This window comes from Mus caroli, chromosome 17, assembly GCF_900094665.2.
Source record: "Mus caroli chromosome 17, CAROLI_EIJ_v1.1, whole genome shotgun sequence".
Classification (NCBI taxonomy): Eukaryota; Metazoa; Chordata; class Mammalia; order Rodentia; family Muridae; genus Mus; species Mus caroli.
Window position 1 is genome coordinate 64,620,003 of NC_034586.1, and position 17,412 is coordinate 64,637,414.

Here is a 17,412-nt window from a genome sequence, read left to right on the forward strand (position 1 = left end):
AGACAGGGTTTCTCTGTGTAGCCCTGGCTGTCCTGGAGCTCACTTTGTAGACCAGGCTGGCCTCGAACTCAGAAATCTGCCTGCCTCTGCTTCCCAAGTGCTGGGATTAAAGGTATGTGCCAACATGCCTGGCTGATTTTATTTTCTTGCATGTATCTAGAAATAGAAACACAGACTCTCATGGTAGTTCTATTTTTATTTATTGCGTGGGGGGGGTGCAGAACTGTCATATTATTTTCTCAAATGGCTGTACTTAGACAACTACCTCTCTTTTCACATCTTCAAAAATATATCTGCCTTTTTGACTTTTTGATTAGAGCCTTTCTTACTGAGATAAGGTGCTATCTCAGTGTGAGTTTAATTTACCATTCCCTCATTGAACATTTTTTTTAAAAACATACTATTGAGTATTTGCATATCTGCTTTCCATTATATTTTCTAAATTAATTTCATTAGGTAGCACTTTTGTGTACAATAGCTATCTAGAAAATTAGAAATATTACACAGTTAATCATCAATACCACCTTCTGATATCAGCAAGTGGGATTTAGTAGGGCTTGTGTATAAACTGTGTGAAGTACAATAACTTCGAATTAGAGATTTGTGCCCTGAGATTCCAAGGAAGAAAATTGAGAGAACAAAAAAGAGGAAAAATACTAGCCATGAAATAATTGTGGATATTTACAGAAATTTATGGACAATCTTGGGTAGGAAATTTTTTCTCTGGTTTAGATTAGATTAAAAAAAATATTTCAACAGAGCAATGGATACAGAAAATGTGGTACATTTATACAATGGAGTACTAGTTAGCTATTAAAAACAATGAATTTATGAAAATCTTAGACAAATGGATGGATCTGGAGGATATCATCTTGAGTGAGGTAATCCAATCACAAAAGAACACACATGATATGTACTCACTGATAAGTGGACATTAGCCCAGAAGCTCAGAATACCCAAGGTACAACTTGCAAAACACATGCAACTCAAGAAGACAGAAGACCAAAGTGTAGATACTTTGATCCTTCTTAGAAGGGTAACAAAATACCCATGGAAGGAGTTACAGAGACAAAGTTCAGAAGAGAGACTGAAGGATGGACCACCCAGAGACTGCCCCACCTAGGGATCCATCCCATAAACAACCACCAAACCCAGACACTAATACAGATACCAACAAGATTTTGCTGACAGGAGCCTGATATAGCTGTCTCCTGAGAGGACCTGCCAGTGCTTGGCAAATATAGAAGTGGATGCTCACAGTCATCCATTGGACTGAGCACAGGGTCACCAATGAAGGAGCTAGAGAAAGTACCCAAGGAGCTTAAGGGGTTTGCAGCCCTATAGGAGCAACAACAATATGAACTAACCAGTACCCCCACACCTCCCTGGGACTCAACCACCAATCAATGAAAACATATGGTGGGACTCATGGCTCCAGCTGCATATGTAGCAGAGGATGGCCTAGTTGGTCATCAATGGCAGGGGAGGCCCTTGGTCCTGTGAAGGTTCTATGCCCTATAGGGTAATGCCAGGGCTAGGAATCAGGAGTGGGTGGATTGGGGAGCAGGGCGACAGGGGAGGGAATAGGGGATCTTTGGAGAGGAAACTAGGAAAGGGGATAACATTTGAAATGTAAATAAAGAAAATATCTAATAAAAAAGTGGCTAAAGTAAAAAAAATTATCTCTAGGTGATTAGATCTTTATCCAGTGCATCAGTTTCCATGTTCACCACCTCGGTCTGAAGCCTAGGTTATGAATGATTACCTGGGCCTAATTTCTTTATCAGGGACCTTATTAGACAAGTGTGATTTCATCAAAAATAAGCTAGATTTCTGATATTTAATTATGCAAAATATAGGAAATCATATAAAAATCTTAACAACAAACAGCACATATCCTCTCTTGTTTGAAAGTTACTTTTTGGCTCGAGCATCACTTGTTTTCCACAGAAATCTGGTATATTTTAGGATCTATTGTTCTGGTTGCTGTGAATCCTTGGCTAAGATGAAGTCAGAAGGGCTCCTACAGACAGTGGAAAAAATGCCTGCTTCGGAAGGATTGGTCTATGTTAACACAAACACTGAGTAGAATTTTTGAATTAATAACAGTTTAAGCTAGCTTCCTTTCCTCCTCACAAGTGGTGTGCATTTTCCTCTAATGATCCATCACAGATCACAGGACGTGGTTGTAAGGAACTTGATAATGAAACCCAATGTACCCTGCAGTGAGTGCATTCTTGAAAACTGCCAACATCTTTGTGTATCATGACTGGACATCTTAGATAAACAATGCCAATTTTTAGTCACGTTGGAGAGAACTCCAAATTCCTTTTTGGTAAAAGAAACTATGTAAAATGTTTTAAAATGTCATCTTAGGTAAATTTGATAGAAGCAAGCATTTAGTCCTCACAGACATCGACTGAGGAGACAGAGGTATTACCAGCTCTCTTACTATGCTTACTTTGTACCCAGCTTGAATCAGAAGACGTACTGTGTTGGTGATGCCATAATCACACATATTTGTAAGGTCCTTGCCACTGGTGCCATTGCTCCTGGGAGGCCTTAGCATCACACAGGGTAGGCTTTGAGTTCTCGCTTCTCTGTCTAAGCTGCTTCTGTTTCCCTGCAGCCTCACACAGGCCCTATGTTTCCCACCATCTGTTAGGTATCCATGGGTATTCATGACTAGAGCAAACCAATGTGCATCCTAAGTGACAAGGCATGACTGTAGCTCTTTCCCCTCTTCCTTCCTTTCCCCTCTCCTCTCCTTTCTCTAACTCCACCATAGACCGACCCAACAACTTACCTTGAACAATCTCACATTTGCCTGCCAGCTTGCCTTGGTGCTCTTGGATGACTCTCAGCTATGGTGCACGCCATTGCCTCTTGTCTGCCATAGAAACTAAGAGGTAAAAACCTTCTCTGACCAGTTAGTTTTCTCATTAAATTTCTATTCACACCTAGATTGGAGCACTGAATGAAATTGTCTTAGTTAGGGTTTCCATTGCTGTGAAGAGACATCATGACCAAGGCAACTCTTATAAATGACACTTAATTGGGGATGGCATATGGTTCGAGGTTCAGTCTATTATCATCATGGTGGGAAGCCTAGCAGCATCCAGGCAATCCTGGCATTAGAGGACCTGAGAGTTCTATAATTTGATCCAAATGCAAACAGGAGAAGACTCTCCCATGTGGCTAGGAGGAGGGTCTCAAAGCCCATCCAAACAGTAATACACTTCTTCCAACAAGGCCACACCTACTCCAACAAGGCTACACCTCTAAATAGTGCCACGCCCTGCACCAAGCATATTCAAACCACCACAGAAATGGACCATTTCTTGTCTCTCTAGTGGTGCCATCTCTCAGTCTTCAGAGAAAACTACTCTATCTCTTATCTGAAACATATGCAATAATGCTATTCTGCTGTTTTTTCAGCCTTGTCTTCAGTCATACCTTGTAAGTCCATGCTAGTAATATGATCTCATCTTCCTGTACACAGCTCTCTTATGAAAAATGCACAACTGTCCTTTTGAATGGGTATGTATGTGTATGAGCTTCTGAGAACCATGCGTGAACAGGTGCTTTCAGAGACCTTGGGTATTGGATTCCCCAGAATCACTGACTTTGGCTGCTGTTGTCAGGCACACCCATGGTATGGGGCTGAGAAAAGACAGAGAGAATTGATGTTCTGGAGAGAGTCATGTTAGAAACACAACCTTTGTCAACATTGGGATCAGCAGGAGAGAATCCTTGGAAAAACTAACTCTCAGGATCTCTCTCTCTCTCTCTTCCTACCCTCCAAGTGCCTGTGGATAACTTTGCCCTGGCCCAAATCCAACCACCAGCCAGAGGGTGAAGGCTGCTTCTAAAGGTCTGCCCTTCAGAACCAGTGTGCCCAGGGATATGCAGCCTCCTGCAGCTGGCCCTTTAAGCTTCTCTTTACCAGTCTCACTCTGCAGGTTCAGTTCTTGTGAGCCCTGCCTACCTCCCTTCCATAACTCTGACTTCTGACCTGTGCCTTCATCTTAAGCAAGGCTTGAACACCAAACTTCATTCCTCTACCACATGTTTTAATTTGGCTCTTTTGTAGAACTTTGATTTACTGGGGTCATAATGGAGTTTCCTATGCTCTGACTTGAGAAGCAAAACCAACTGCACTGAGGAAGCCTGAACCCGATTTCTTACCCTGTATTCCTTGTCTAGAAACAACACACAAACCAACTTTATCTTGGGTTTTTATTTATTTGTATGCAAACAGTTTCACTCAACAAGTGTGGTTGCCAGAGGCTGTTGTCTTGTGACTCACCTTCCCACTTTTCCCCCTCTGCAGAGGAAACCACATTTGTTAACTTTGCAAGCTTCTACAGTGCTTAATATTATTTAAAGTCTTAAACAAATAGCTTTATTATTTATGGGGGATGCTATTAATCATAAACTTCTTATATACTTGTACAAAAATTTAGTATATTTAGGAATTTCACAAAACAAACATTCGTTATTATACCAATACATTCACTGAATAATAAAGCAGCCCTTTTTATTTTAAAAATAGAACAAATTTATATCAAATAGTATGCTTATTGAAAACAATGAACTATTTCATTTATAAAACTGTATCAAGAAAATACATAATAGAATGTAACTTGTAGTATGAAAGTAGGCTAGTAAATTCATTTCTATTATTCACATTATGATTTACTTTTATAACCATAAAAGTCTAGGATTTTAAATCATGACTAAATATAGAAATATTGAGGTTTTTATACTGCAATTCTGAAAAATAAAAATTCCATTGAGTAGTGACTCTCTTCCTTAGTATTTTCTTTGCACTATGGATCCAACATTGGGAGACCGACTGGCCTTTGGCAGTTAAACAGTTCAGAAGACTATCTCATCGTCATAATCACAGATGTAATGGTTTGGTCTCCTTATATACTATGGCTTTTAAGAAGGCTAAACTCAAATCCAAATCCTTAAACACACAACATATACCAATCTCAACCAAGCTGTGCCCAGCTCTCTGTAGGGCACCATAGGAAAAGGAATAATTCATAATCTTCATGTTTTACTGTGGGTAACATGTAAGACTCAAATTCATTTTATAAGGTTATGAGTGTGTGTGTGTGTGTGCGCGCGCGCGTGCGTGTGCATGTGCGTGTAACATTGGAGTTATAAAGATATCTATGTAAGATATTCCTTGCTATGTGTCTTACTTTAGATGTTTTAGAAATCATTTTCATGATGCATCAGCTACTAGCTGCTCTTGTATCTGTTTCTATGTTGCTGATTATCCATGCAGATGGTACATGTGGATTATACATGTGGATTATACATGTGGATGGTGCATGCTGATTGTGCATGCAGGTGGTGCATGTGGATGGTGTATGTGGATGGTGCATGCAGATGGTACATGTGGATTATACATGTGGATGGTGCATGCTGATTGTACATGTGGATAATGCATGTGGATGTGCATGCATGTGGATGGTTCATTGTGGATGGTGCATGTGGATAATGCATGTGGATGTGCATGCATGTGGATGGTGCATGTGGATGGTGCATGTGGATGGTGCATGCAGATGGTACATGTGGATTATACATGTGGATGGTGCATGCTGATTGTGCATGCAGGTGGTGCATGTGGATGGTGCATGTGGATTGTCCATGTGGATGGTGAATATGGATTATACATGTGGATGGTGCATGCAGATTGTACATGTGGATAATGCATGTGGATGTGCATGCATGTGGATGGTGCATTGTGGATGGTGCATGTGGATAATGCATGTGGATGTGCATGCATGTGGATGGTGCATGTGGATGTTGGTGCATGTGGATGGTACATGCAAATAGTGTATAATTCAAAGTGCATCCATTGTGCCATAGTGTACAATGCATTTGTTCTGCATTCCTTACACTAATTTCTGTGCATTTAATTCTTACTGGGAAACTTTGAAAATTGCAGCTAACTACAGTACCGTTTTCTCATATCGTGTGAGAACTGCATGAGATTACTCTGACACCTTTAGTTTACTGGTTATTGAATATTTACTTGTAACGATCTCATACTTACATTATCTGGCACTATTACTAATTAACTTTTCTAGAAGGCTTCCGGTTGTGCTCCACAGAATTGTCTGATGGTAATAATAATCCCTTTGTTGTTAATAATTTCCGTTTATTATTAGTGTTTGTTTGTTGTTTGTTTGTTTTTTTGTTTAATTTGTAGTCCAGGCTAGACTTGAACTTGCAATTCTCCTGCTTTAGTCTTCCCTATGCTGGGATTCCTGATAAGTTCTACCATGTCCAGCAACAGTTGGACATGGTAAACATGACCACCACACTTCACAGGCTTTCTGTTCACAGAAATCTCCTTTTACACATATTGCTTGCATCTCTCTTGAGTTGGTAAGTATCCAGATAGATCTATGGTGGAAATCTAGAATTTCAAGACAAACAGGGAGTGTGTATTGAAACAGTTTCCTCCACAAGGGCCAGTGTCCCAAAGAGAACATAATGGTGGTGCTGATGGTGGTGGTGGTGATGATGGTGGCAATAGTGGTGATGTTGGTAATAATCATGGTGGTGGTGGTGCTGATGGTGGCGATGGTGGTGATGGTGGTGGTGGTGTTGATGGTGGCGATGGTGGTGATGGTGGTGGTGGTGCTGATGGTGGCGATGGTGGTGATGGTGGTGTTGGTGTTGATGGTGGCGATGGTGGTGATGGTGGTGGTGGTGCTGATGGTGGCGATGATGGTGATGGTGGTGATGGGGGCAATGGTGGTGATGGTGGCGATGGTGGTGATGGTGGTGGTGGTAGGGATAGTCATGGTGGTGGTGGAGATGACAGTGGTAGCAGCCTGCTGAATAATTGTGAGAAGATGTGCTCTCCAAGTTAACCGTGCATATGCAGTATTTGCCATCACCACTCCATTTACTGCCTCAGGGCCTCAAACTTCATAAACTGTATGGCAGAGGTAATGAAAATATTTATGCTGCTACAATTGTAGATTGATTTTAAGGTTACTTATCTTCATACAACTTATGAAAGATCTTTTGGTTTTTATTCCTAGTGTTCTTACTTCAGTTATAGAGCCCCTGGGCACTGAAGGTGGCTGTTGCCATTCCTAGAGATGAGATATTTAAAAACTTAAACAAAAAATAATGAAAGCCCTTGGAATTCTATTACAAATTTGGGCATTTTTATTCCTGGTGGGAATTTTATGGGGAGAGCATAGCCTATGGGGAGAACGGATTGTATTTGTTACAACTATAACCATAGAGCTGGAGAAATGGAAACTTAGATGTTATTTGTCGCGAGTGGGATCACGTGGGGGTGAATGGTATCTGTATCAACCCTCCAGCTGGATTTCTCTCCAGCTCCCATCTTATAAAAAAGAGTGTGCATATGACTTCAAAAAATTATTCTTGATTGCTTTAGATAAAACTGTGGGTTTAAAGGCAAACACATCAAAGAACCCACTCTGTTGCCATGGTCCTAAATGACAGAAGCACCTGAATAAAAAAAAAATCTCAAAACTACACTCAACTAATACTATAGTACTTCTATCTCCATCTTAATCCATACCATACTAAGAATTTTGTTAGAGAACAAAATGATTACCAGCTTAAAAACCATGATCAATGTAAGCATCAAAAATGTAAAGAAGTTTAAAGTAGCTATAGTATAGACCATTAACTGTTTTTTAATATTTTTTATTACATCTTTTCCTCAATTACATTTCCAATGCTATCCCAAAAGTCCCCCATAACCTCCCCCCTACTTCCCTACCCACCCATTCCCATTTTTTTTGGCCCTGGCGTTCCCCTGTACTGGGGCATATAAAGTTTGCATGTCCAATGGGCCTCTCTTTCCAGTGATGGCCGACTAGGCCATCTTTTGATACATATGCAGCTAGAGTCAAGAGCTCCGGGGTACTGGTTAGTTCATAATGTTGTTCCACCCATAGGGTTGCGGATCCCTTCAGCTGACCATTAACTTTTAATTTAGATCTAAAACATTCCCTGTGATTTGGCTGGGGCAGTGATGGTGAAGTGCTGGCTTTGCAAACACAAGGACTGAGCCCTGATCATCAGCAATACATGACACCCAATGGTAATCTTAAACCTGAGAGGCAAAGAGAGGGGAGCCCTGGGGCTTCCTGGTCAGCCACTCTAGCCCATTGCTGAGCTCATTGCTGAGCAACCATCTCAAAAATGGTGAAGAACAATAGAGAAAAAAGCATCAGACCTTCACCCATGCACACACGCACACACACACACACACACACACACACACACACACACACACACATTTTCTGTAATACTTATCAGAATGTTGAACATAGAATAGAAGGGAGACTTTGAAAATCATAGGTAGATTCAGAGAAACCAATCAGGGAAATGGATTGAGATTACTCTCCCAGAATGAACACAGGAAGTGGATTGTACATTTTAGCCTGGGCAAAAGCAAGGATTTCAAAGTCACAGTGGGATGGAAATGGCAGATCCATTATATGTTTCTTACTTAGTAGTTTCATATGTACAATGTAGTTAGTGACATATAAGGATAAAATATTTTTAAAGTACATATATGTGACTTTTTTGTCCCTTCACAGCCTTTGTCTTTTATCCATTCCTAGGTAAAGATAATCTAGTCCATTGCCTAGCTCTGTTTAACATGGGAAGGCATCCATTGTTCTGGGTTGCATCTCTGCATTATTCAGTATTATCTTATTTTCATTGTGAAAGTATATGTGTGTATGTTCATTTTCTTACATGTTCCTCTCAGTCAGTAAAGCATATCACTTTCAGGCTGTGTGACATAAACTTTTACCTTCTCAAGAGCTCTGTAAATAAATCATTGTGAAAACAATATATTATGGACTTTATACTACATATAATAATAAATGTTGTATATGTCATACAAAAATAAAGTATACTGTACGAAGGTATACCATACAGTACTGCTGCACTTGGACTCCAGTGCTGTTCTGTGAAAGCTTGACCCAGCATTCAGCCTGTAATGGAACAGACACCCAGCCTGCCACTGTTCTGAAAGTCTGAATGACATTCTTTAATAAAGCTCAGAGCCAGCCTCAGAGGCAGCATGATAAACTGTAGCCTCATTAGCACCAGTATCTCTGAGTAATAGATCCCAGGATAACATACTAAAATTCAGTTCTTTGTCCTGCAATGAAATCTAAGGGTCCAGCTTCAACTGAATGAATTTTGAGTTATCTAAACTATGCATTAAACAGAAGCTGGGCCATATACTGTAAAGAGAATATTTAAATAAGTTAGAATCACTGTGTGTTGATAATTTATATTAGCAGTTGAATAGACTTGAAGGCTCTGAATATATGTGTTGGAAGCCTTTTCAACTGGAAATTAATATTTAAAAATAGTTTGGCAGGTGGAAACAAGTATAGTAATTATTCATGATAATAAAATTATTGTGACTAGACATTAAATTTTTCTAAATATTTTTATCTCCCATCTACCATGGTTACCATATTATATGTTGTTCAGACAAGAGGTTGAGACCTCACATGATATGAACCACAACATTAAGGTCCATGGTGCCAGAAAAGGTGACTGAAGAGAGAGGTAAATTTGCTTGGCTGAGGGGAAGCTCCAAGGAGCGCTTTGAACAGATCATTAGGATCAGTATAGAAAGACAGAATCTTCTCACATAGCATATAACTTTAGATTTATAGTAAGAGGTTAATCCCTACTGAGATTTTAACATGGTGATTTAACCCCTAAATATGCAAAGCATTAGCTATTGATAACTCCTGGATACCAAGTTAGTACCAATGAAAGTGTTACTATTTTGCAACAGTAGTATAAGATAATGCCTGATTAGTGACCTGATCTCTGGCTTCAAATCCATAGAAGTGGGAGCAAGGAAAACCTGTATTTGCTTTAATGATGTAAGAAACGATTTGGTTTTCATGATGTCCATTTGCTTTTCAGAGAGAGTCTGTAAATATCCATCAGTGCCAATTGCCTCTAATGACTTGACCATCTGGTTAGAATTTTTATAATTGGATTTCCTCTCCAGAGAGATGGAGATCTAAAATGATGAAAATGTCTTTCATAAATATGTGGGTTCAAAATTTTTACTGTGTATCTGGAGTTTGGAGAGTGCCCTCAGGGAGGGGAGCATCACACTGATGGGTTAAAATAGGTTCCACCATGAGTAAATATGTCCAGATTGGGAAATGATAATTGAGGATGCCTAATAGACACAGGAAAATGTTGAGCAGTGTGTATAAAAGCATCACATCTACTATCAAAGAGACTTTGAAACTTGTGTGTGGGGGTTGTTTTGGTTTTTTTAGACCCAATTATATAAAAGGTAAACTACAAAAGTTCAACTCCTCAGGGCAGAGTCCTAGTCTTGCTTGGCCTGTTTTCTGTATTCTGTCTTGACCTCCCTGGTCCATAGCATAGGAGAACCCCAGCCTCACCAGCGATTGGTGTCATCTGGGTTTAGCATTGGGATGTGGTTGGGTTTCCCTGACGGAATGGTTTGAGGATTTGGTTAGTTGATCCTCTGCAAGCCTTCAGCTGTCAAAGTGTCTATTGAGTCTTTTGCCCTTCATTTGGCTGAATTTTTCCATCATCGTTAGTGTGCTTAGCATGCTAGTATGAACATTCACAAATGTCTGAGTTTACCTTTTCTTTTTCTTACTGATTGTTTTGAGAGGCTGAAGTTTCTGAATATAGAGGATACTGAATGCTTAAATTTATTCTTGAATGTTGATTGCAGGTGTCTGAAAAAAAATCCCCAAATATTCCAGTACCACAAAAGTTTTATTTGATTCTTAAAGTTTTATCTTGGGTGTTACAGCTTTAGCTTTTGCATCTATGATCCACTTCAGGTTCATGTATATGTGGATTGTAAGGTCAGTTTAACTTGTATGTGACATATGAACTTTAAGATAGACTTAGTTTTCTTTTGTTTTAAGTGTGGCTACCAAAATAGCTACTCCAGGAACACTGTTGAAAAGCTGCTCTTTCTTCATCTAATACTCCTTGCATATTATTTTTAGATGAATTGTGAGTGTGCGCGCGCGTGTGTTTATGTGTGTGTGCATGTGTGTGTGTCCATTATGTTCAGTGTTCTGTTTCTGAACTAGAAGTCAAACAAGAATCTTCCAACTTTGCCATTCTTTTCTAAGTTATCCAGGACATGCTGCATCGTTTTGCTTTCTGTGCGATCTCACGGTGAGCTTCTCAGCAGTGCTGAGGAAATCCTTTTGTATTTTGCCTTTGTTATACACTTTTGGGACAAGATTGTCCCTGCATAGGTCAGCCTATCCTGGAACTTGCTTTGGAGGCAGTCTCACCTCAAAGTCAGTACTTGGCTGCCTCAGTTTCCCAAGTGCTGGCCTCCTGTTTGCAGTGAGATTTGCTAAATTTATAGAGCATTATAGGAGAAATGACATCTACAAAACTGACTTTTGTAGTCTTTTGTAGTCTTTTGGGTATAATTATGGTCCCTATTAATTGTGGGCTATACTGAATTTGCCTTAGCAATGTTTTTAGAGTGTGAAGGTGTTTTCCTTTCTGTTATGCTCTTACATGCATTGTTAAGAGGTCCTTTGGGCAGTGGGGTGGGGAATAGGGTATGACATACAGGGTCCTGCAGCTGAGCTCAGGCTGGCCTGTAACTCTCAATCCTCCTGCCTCTGCTGCCTGAATTCCAGAATCATAGCTCTATTTCACCTTATCTGTGCCTTTCGTTTTTAAAAGAAATGCTCTTCTAAATGGTTCAATTATTTTTCAGTTTGCTGTCAGAATGTAGGAACACAATTATTTTATGTCACCCTTTAATCATGAACTATTGCTAAATTCTTATTATGTTTTTAATCAATCATATTTTCTACAGGGAAAAACACTTGTGTGAATAATGCGACTTTATCTATTGTTTTGCCTTCATACTTTGGTGTGTGTTTGAAGCACCCCAAATAATCTTTCCTATGGCACTGGCTGCTGGTTTTTTATGGATGTCCTCTTCTCTTGCTGAGCTACAGGAGCTCATTCTCTGCCTGCAAGCCAAGGGTATCTGTCTGAGTGCATGAAAATTCATGGACTATGCTTTCTTTTAGTGTTGATGACCATGCGATTTTCCTGCTTTGTTCTGCTGTGTGGTGACTGGGTATGATCGCTGTAAAGACATCACCTTGCCTGCACCCCACACCTTTTCTCTCCATAACTCCTCTGAGGTGTTACTATTTGTCGGCATTTTCCTCCAGTCTAAAATCCTGCATTTCAGATTTCTTGTGCCAAAAAATCTATAGCTTCTTACTTTTCTGCTTTTAATGGCCATTTCTTCCTTCCCATCTTCAAAAGGTATTAATGTAGAATGTAAAATTCTGAGTTGGCAGACATTTGAATTGCCTTATGGTTCCCTGTTTCTGATGTGAAGTTAGCCAACTGTCCGGTCCTTCCATGATTTCCATAACCCCTATTCCCCTACTATTTATTGAGCTTGAGTTTTCCCATTCTTTTTAAATTCATAAAGTGGTGTCTTGAGCCAAAGTAGCCATCCTCTGGGTTGGCTCTGTTGTGACTATTTTCCCAATCTTTCTTTAGTCCTTCCTTTGGCAGCTTAGACTTGATCTTATCTGGCAAGTCCCTAGGGCAGTATTCATCATATAAGCCCTGTACTGTCTGTTCCTCCGGTTGCACTTTCTGTGCACCTCTGTTCACAGCGATTTGTCCTCTCTCCTGCCTCTACTCATATGCTGTTCAACTTTGCAATGTTTTGACCTAAAAAATTTTGCACCCAGTTCTCGAACTTTCTCCTGTCTCTTCATCTTTATACTTTCTAGGCTGAGATTCTCTGTCTGTGTGTTCACTAAGAATACCTCCCTTGCAAATATTTTAACAGATACTTCCAAGTTCTTGTGTGTTAATTACAAGATCTGGGTCATCCCAGTGTCTATTGGATGCTTCTTTAAACACTTATCACCATCCATGTTCATCTGTTTACTTACGAATGTAGACGCGTATGTCTAAAAATTGCTCTGCACTCTGGATTCCAGGAGTGATTGGGTATACAGTGGGGTTATTCTTTAAAAGGAAGGCATCATCAGGCAGCTAGCTACTTGTAATTCTTTTACATATTGGCTCTTGGCTTTAGCCTGTTCATAGGTTTGGTCTGGAGTTGTACTCTTGACCTTTCTTTCCAAGCACTGTGGCTTTAGGAGCTGAGTCCAATTCTGAAGATGTGATTAAAGACTAGCCCACTGGTTTCTGCACTCATAGCAACATGTGGCCTCTCATGTTTTTGTTTCCCATGGGCTTTGCACGGTGTCTTGACTTCTCAAACTACAAGTATGTAGTCTCACATTCAACCAAGGTCTTGTCAGCATCCCCTAATACCTTTTTACTTTTGTGGCTGTCTTCCCCCCATTGTGCCCTTCAACTTCCTACTGCTTTTCCAACTCTGAATTGCTGCCAGTGTGTCCTCAACACAGGATGGCTGCTGTGCTAAATTTCACTCTGACTTAGATTACAAGTAGCAAAATTTCTCCAAGACATTAATGGCTCATCTGGAATGCCTTCCTTTACTTAGTGATTCCATTTTTCGTATGGCTGTGACATTTGGGTGGCTTAGATGTTGATGTGTTGTTCAAGGCCAACCTGGGATATGTAGAGAGTTTAAGATCATCCTATGTATACTAAGACCCTGTTCCAAAAACCAAAAATAACTATATAGTAAATGCAACATAGAAAAACCCAGTCATTGTGTGTACTTTGTCCAGCTGTGTAGTTTTTGCATGAAAGGTTACTTTTTAATAGCCAGAAGGCCATATCTGGTAGAAATGTAGTCTTTTACGCTAGGCAGATGACTAGGTGATAATCCTAGAAATGCAGTCTTCTAAGCTAAGGAGAGGACTAGGTGATAAAGTGATTGCCAAAAAAAAAAAAAAAAAAAAAAAAAAAAAAAAAAAAAAAAAAAAAACATCAGGACCTGCTTTCCATCCTCAACACCCTTATGAAAAGCCAAGACCAGAAGTGTGTTTCTTCAATGCCAGCCCTGGGGAGGTGAAGTCAGGAGAATCCCTGTGTTTGTTGGCTAACTGGTCTACCTGAAGGAGTGAGCTCCACGATCACTAAGAGCCACAGCTCATAAAGCAAATGGTGAACAATTGAAGAAAATTCCAGACATTGTTTTCTGATGCCTATGTCAACGTGCACACATGCATGTTTGCCCATCTGCAAAATCTTGAGTGCACACAGATAAGCATGAGCACACATACATGTAGACAGGAATATGTTTTCAGAACATTCCTCAGTCATTGGTTTTTAAGCTACAGCATCAATATGATACATCTGGAAGGAACACCTTACATATACCAAGGTCCTACTCATTAGCGTTTCTGGTTCAGAGAGCTGAGGGGGGTCTAGGAATCTGCATGCCTAACACATGCCCGTGTGGTATGGATGCCACCAATCTGGGAACCACACTTTGAAAAGCACTTGCTTAGAAATAAATCTTGGGGGAAAATATTATACATACATACCATACACACATGCATATGATCTATTTTATGTTCTTCTTGATTTCTATGTGTGTTATTCTAAACCTTTAGTCTATTTAGTGTTTCTTTTTCTCAGTACTGAGGATCCAGGGCTTCCACCTGCCAGGAACTGGCTAGACCATTTTTATCATTGGACAATGAGTTATAACTACCGTTGCTGGCTTGTTTTCTTTTAATTTTTCATTTTAAAGCAGAGTCTCATTCAATTGCCCAGTCTGGCCCTGAAGTTACTTTGCAGCCCAAGCTGACCATAACCTTGTGCGTCTCCTACCTTAGCCTGTGCAGTAGCTGAATTTATAAGCATATATCACCATATCTGGTGATGAATAACTATTTTACATTAAAAATGGCATATTCTCTATTTGATTGGCAATACAAACAAAAGATATATAAGAGAATAGTAGAATTGTTTGTTGTTTTACTTTATACAAAATTCACTTTATCATTCTGACAGCATGTTTTATAACATAGTTCTGTATATTCAAGAAATAAATATTTCACTTTTATTTCATAAGTTGTTAGAGTTTTAATTTCTTATATATATATAATTGACACAGGTGGGAGCATATATATGTGAATGTATGTGTGTATTTGTGTGCATATGTGTATACACGTGTGTATACATGTGAACACAGATGGCTCAGTTCGTAATTAACAAACTATAAAATGATCATAAGCCTGTATACCAAGTGGGTTGCTAGATTCTTTTCCTGCCCTATCACATGAGTTCCAGTGCACATATTATCTATCCAGTAATATCCTTCTCTGTGTGTTCTGGGAACTGAACGTAGGGCCTGTACTTGCCAGGCAAGCCCTGCACTCCTGAGCTGTTTACCAGGCCCCAGAAATTTTTGTCTTCTCTGTGTGCCTCCTTTATATCTGAGCCTCTGCTTATTTCTGAGGATTTAGGAAAGGTGGCGCTTTTGTGCTCTGATTCACACCCTTTTCATCAGAAATGGGCTTTACATAATGGTGTCAACTTGGTGAATGGTGTTTCAGTGACTATGACATGATGTTCACGGTGTCTACAGACAGTCACTGGGGGTAGAAGTGTCCTTGCTCACCACTCTAGAATCTTCTTAGTTGAGAGAACATATCTGCCTTACCCCTCCCACTTTTAGACAACGTCTGATAAATTTCATTTTCCTGCCTCTCTAATTTATCTAAAATGTGTTCCAGGGGCCTTTCTTGGCTTTGTTAGAAATCTCTATGATGGCACATTTAAGACAGTTATTTTTTCAGCTGCAAGGTGTGATACATATTTGTTTTCAAATATTTTAATGAAGACAGAGTTATATAGCAATCACAAAACAGTACTTCCTCAACCCCCCCCCTTTTTTTTTTAACAGATTCATTTCGATGGCTGGGACCATAAGTACGACTATTGGGTGGATGCTGACAGCCAGGACATCCACCCCATCGGGTGGTGCGATGTGACAGGGCATCCGCTGGAAGTGCCATATGGTAAGCAATTTGATCTTTGCTGTTGCTTAGAAGTGTTTACCCTGAATTCCACCATTAATGTTGCTTATTTATGTCATTATAGTCATTTGAACACAGAGTAACAGATAGGTGAATTAATTAATCGGCATTCTAGCTGCTCTGGAAGCCAGTTATTCACAATTAAGCCTCAAAGGACAAGCTTTAGACAGATGAGCTGTAATTGTCACTAATAAATAATTCTTGTGTTTTCCAAAGAGATCTTTCTTTTCTACAATTTTGCTCAAAGAGCTGAGCCAGAATTTCTAAATCCATCTAGTTTTGGTCATTAAAATTCGATCAGTTCTTTAAGCACCCCATGATAATTTTATCTTATACAACAAATTATAAAATTTTCAAAAAATATTAAATATTCAAAACTTCAGGAATTTTAAAAATAAAAGTGAAGGAGCGTTCTATTTTGCTGGGACCTGCATTATTTCTGCCTTTGTAGCCACTTACAGCTAAGGAGGAAATTAAACACTCTAAATTCTAATGAGTCTCTGACTAGAATACCTTATTTTGTCTGAGGGAGTCCTCTGACCCAATTAGGCTGGCATAGCTAATCACCAGTTCCAGGCCTTCATTCCTACGACATGCTCCATTCTCCTGTTTGTTTTCTTCCCCTTGCTGACTCTCCTTCTACCCTTCAGCTTCTGAAGGGGAAGCCTGAATGCTAATAGTGAGGGCAGCTGATGCTGGGATGCTAATAGTGAGAGCAGCTGATGCTGGGATGCTAATAGTGAGGGCAGCTGATGGTGATGCTGCCCAATGATGATGGTGCTTGTCCCTGAGAACTCAAGGCCTCACCACCTTTGTGACAGTGTACTACATTTTGTCAATACCTGACTTAAACACCTGAATGTTTTCCATGATGCTAGATCTCTCAAATTCAGCAAAATCAGTAGGATGCTTCTCCAGGAGACTTACAAAATACCTGTAAGCCAATACTCTACAAAGGTGGAACTGAGGGGCACTGGCCAGCAACCTGGAAAGGTTCCAGACCATGGAAAGGTGTCAGCATTTCTGTTTGTGCTGTACACTAATGCAGCATTTGTGTGTGTGTGTGTGTGTGTGTACACATGCATGAGCGTGTATAAGAATGCGTATGTATGTGAGTGTATGTATATATCCGAGTATGTGTGTATGTATGTGCATGAGTATGTATGTGTGTATGTTCATGAGTGTGTATATGTGTGTACATGATTGTGTGTGTATGTGCATGACTGTATGTATGTGCATGAATGTGTGTTGTATGTATGTGTGTGTATGTGCATGTGAATATGTGCATGAGTTTGTGTGTATGTGCACATGTGTATGTGCATGAATGTGTGTGTGTAACATGTATGGTGCATGTGTGCCCACACAT

At 39.8% G+C, this 17,412-nt stretch overlaps 1 protein-coding gene across 1 annotated transcript in view; it reads left to right on the forward strand.

Moving 5' to 3' along the window:
* L3mbtl4 (L3MBTL histone methyl-lysine binding protein 4) overlaps positions 1-17,412 on the forward strand; it is a 339,815-nt gene that overhangs the window by 240,597 nt on the left and 81,806 nt on the right. Inside the window, exon 13 of the mRNA XM_029470911.1 lies at positions 15,914-16,028. Coding sequence (XP_029326771.1) covers positions 15,914-16,028 — 115 coding nt within the window. The remainder of the gene's footprint in view (positions 1-15,913; positions 16,029-17,412) is intronic.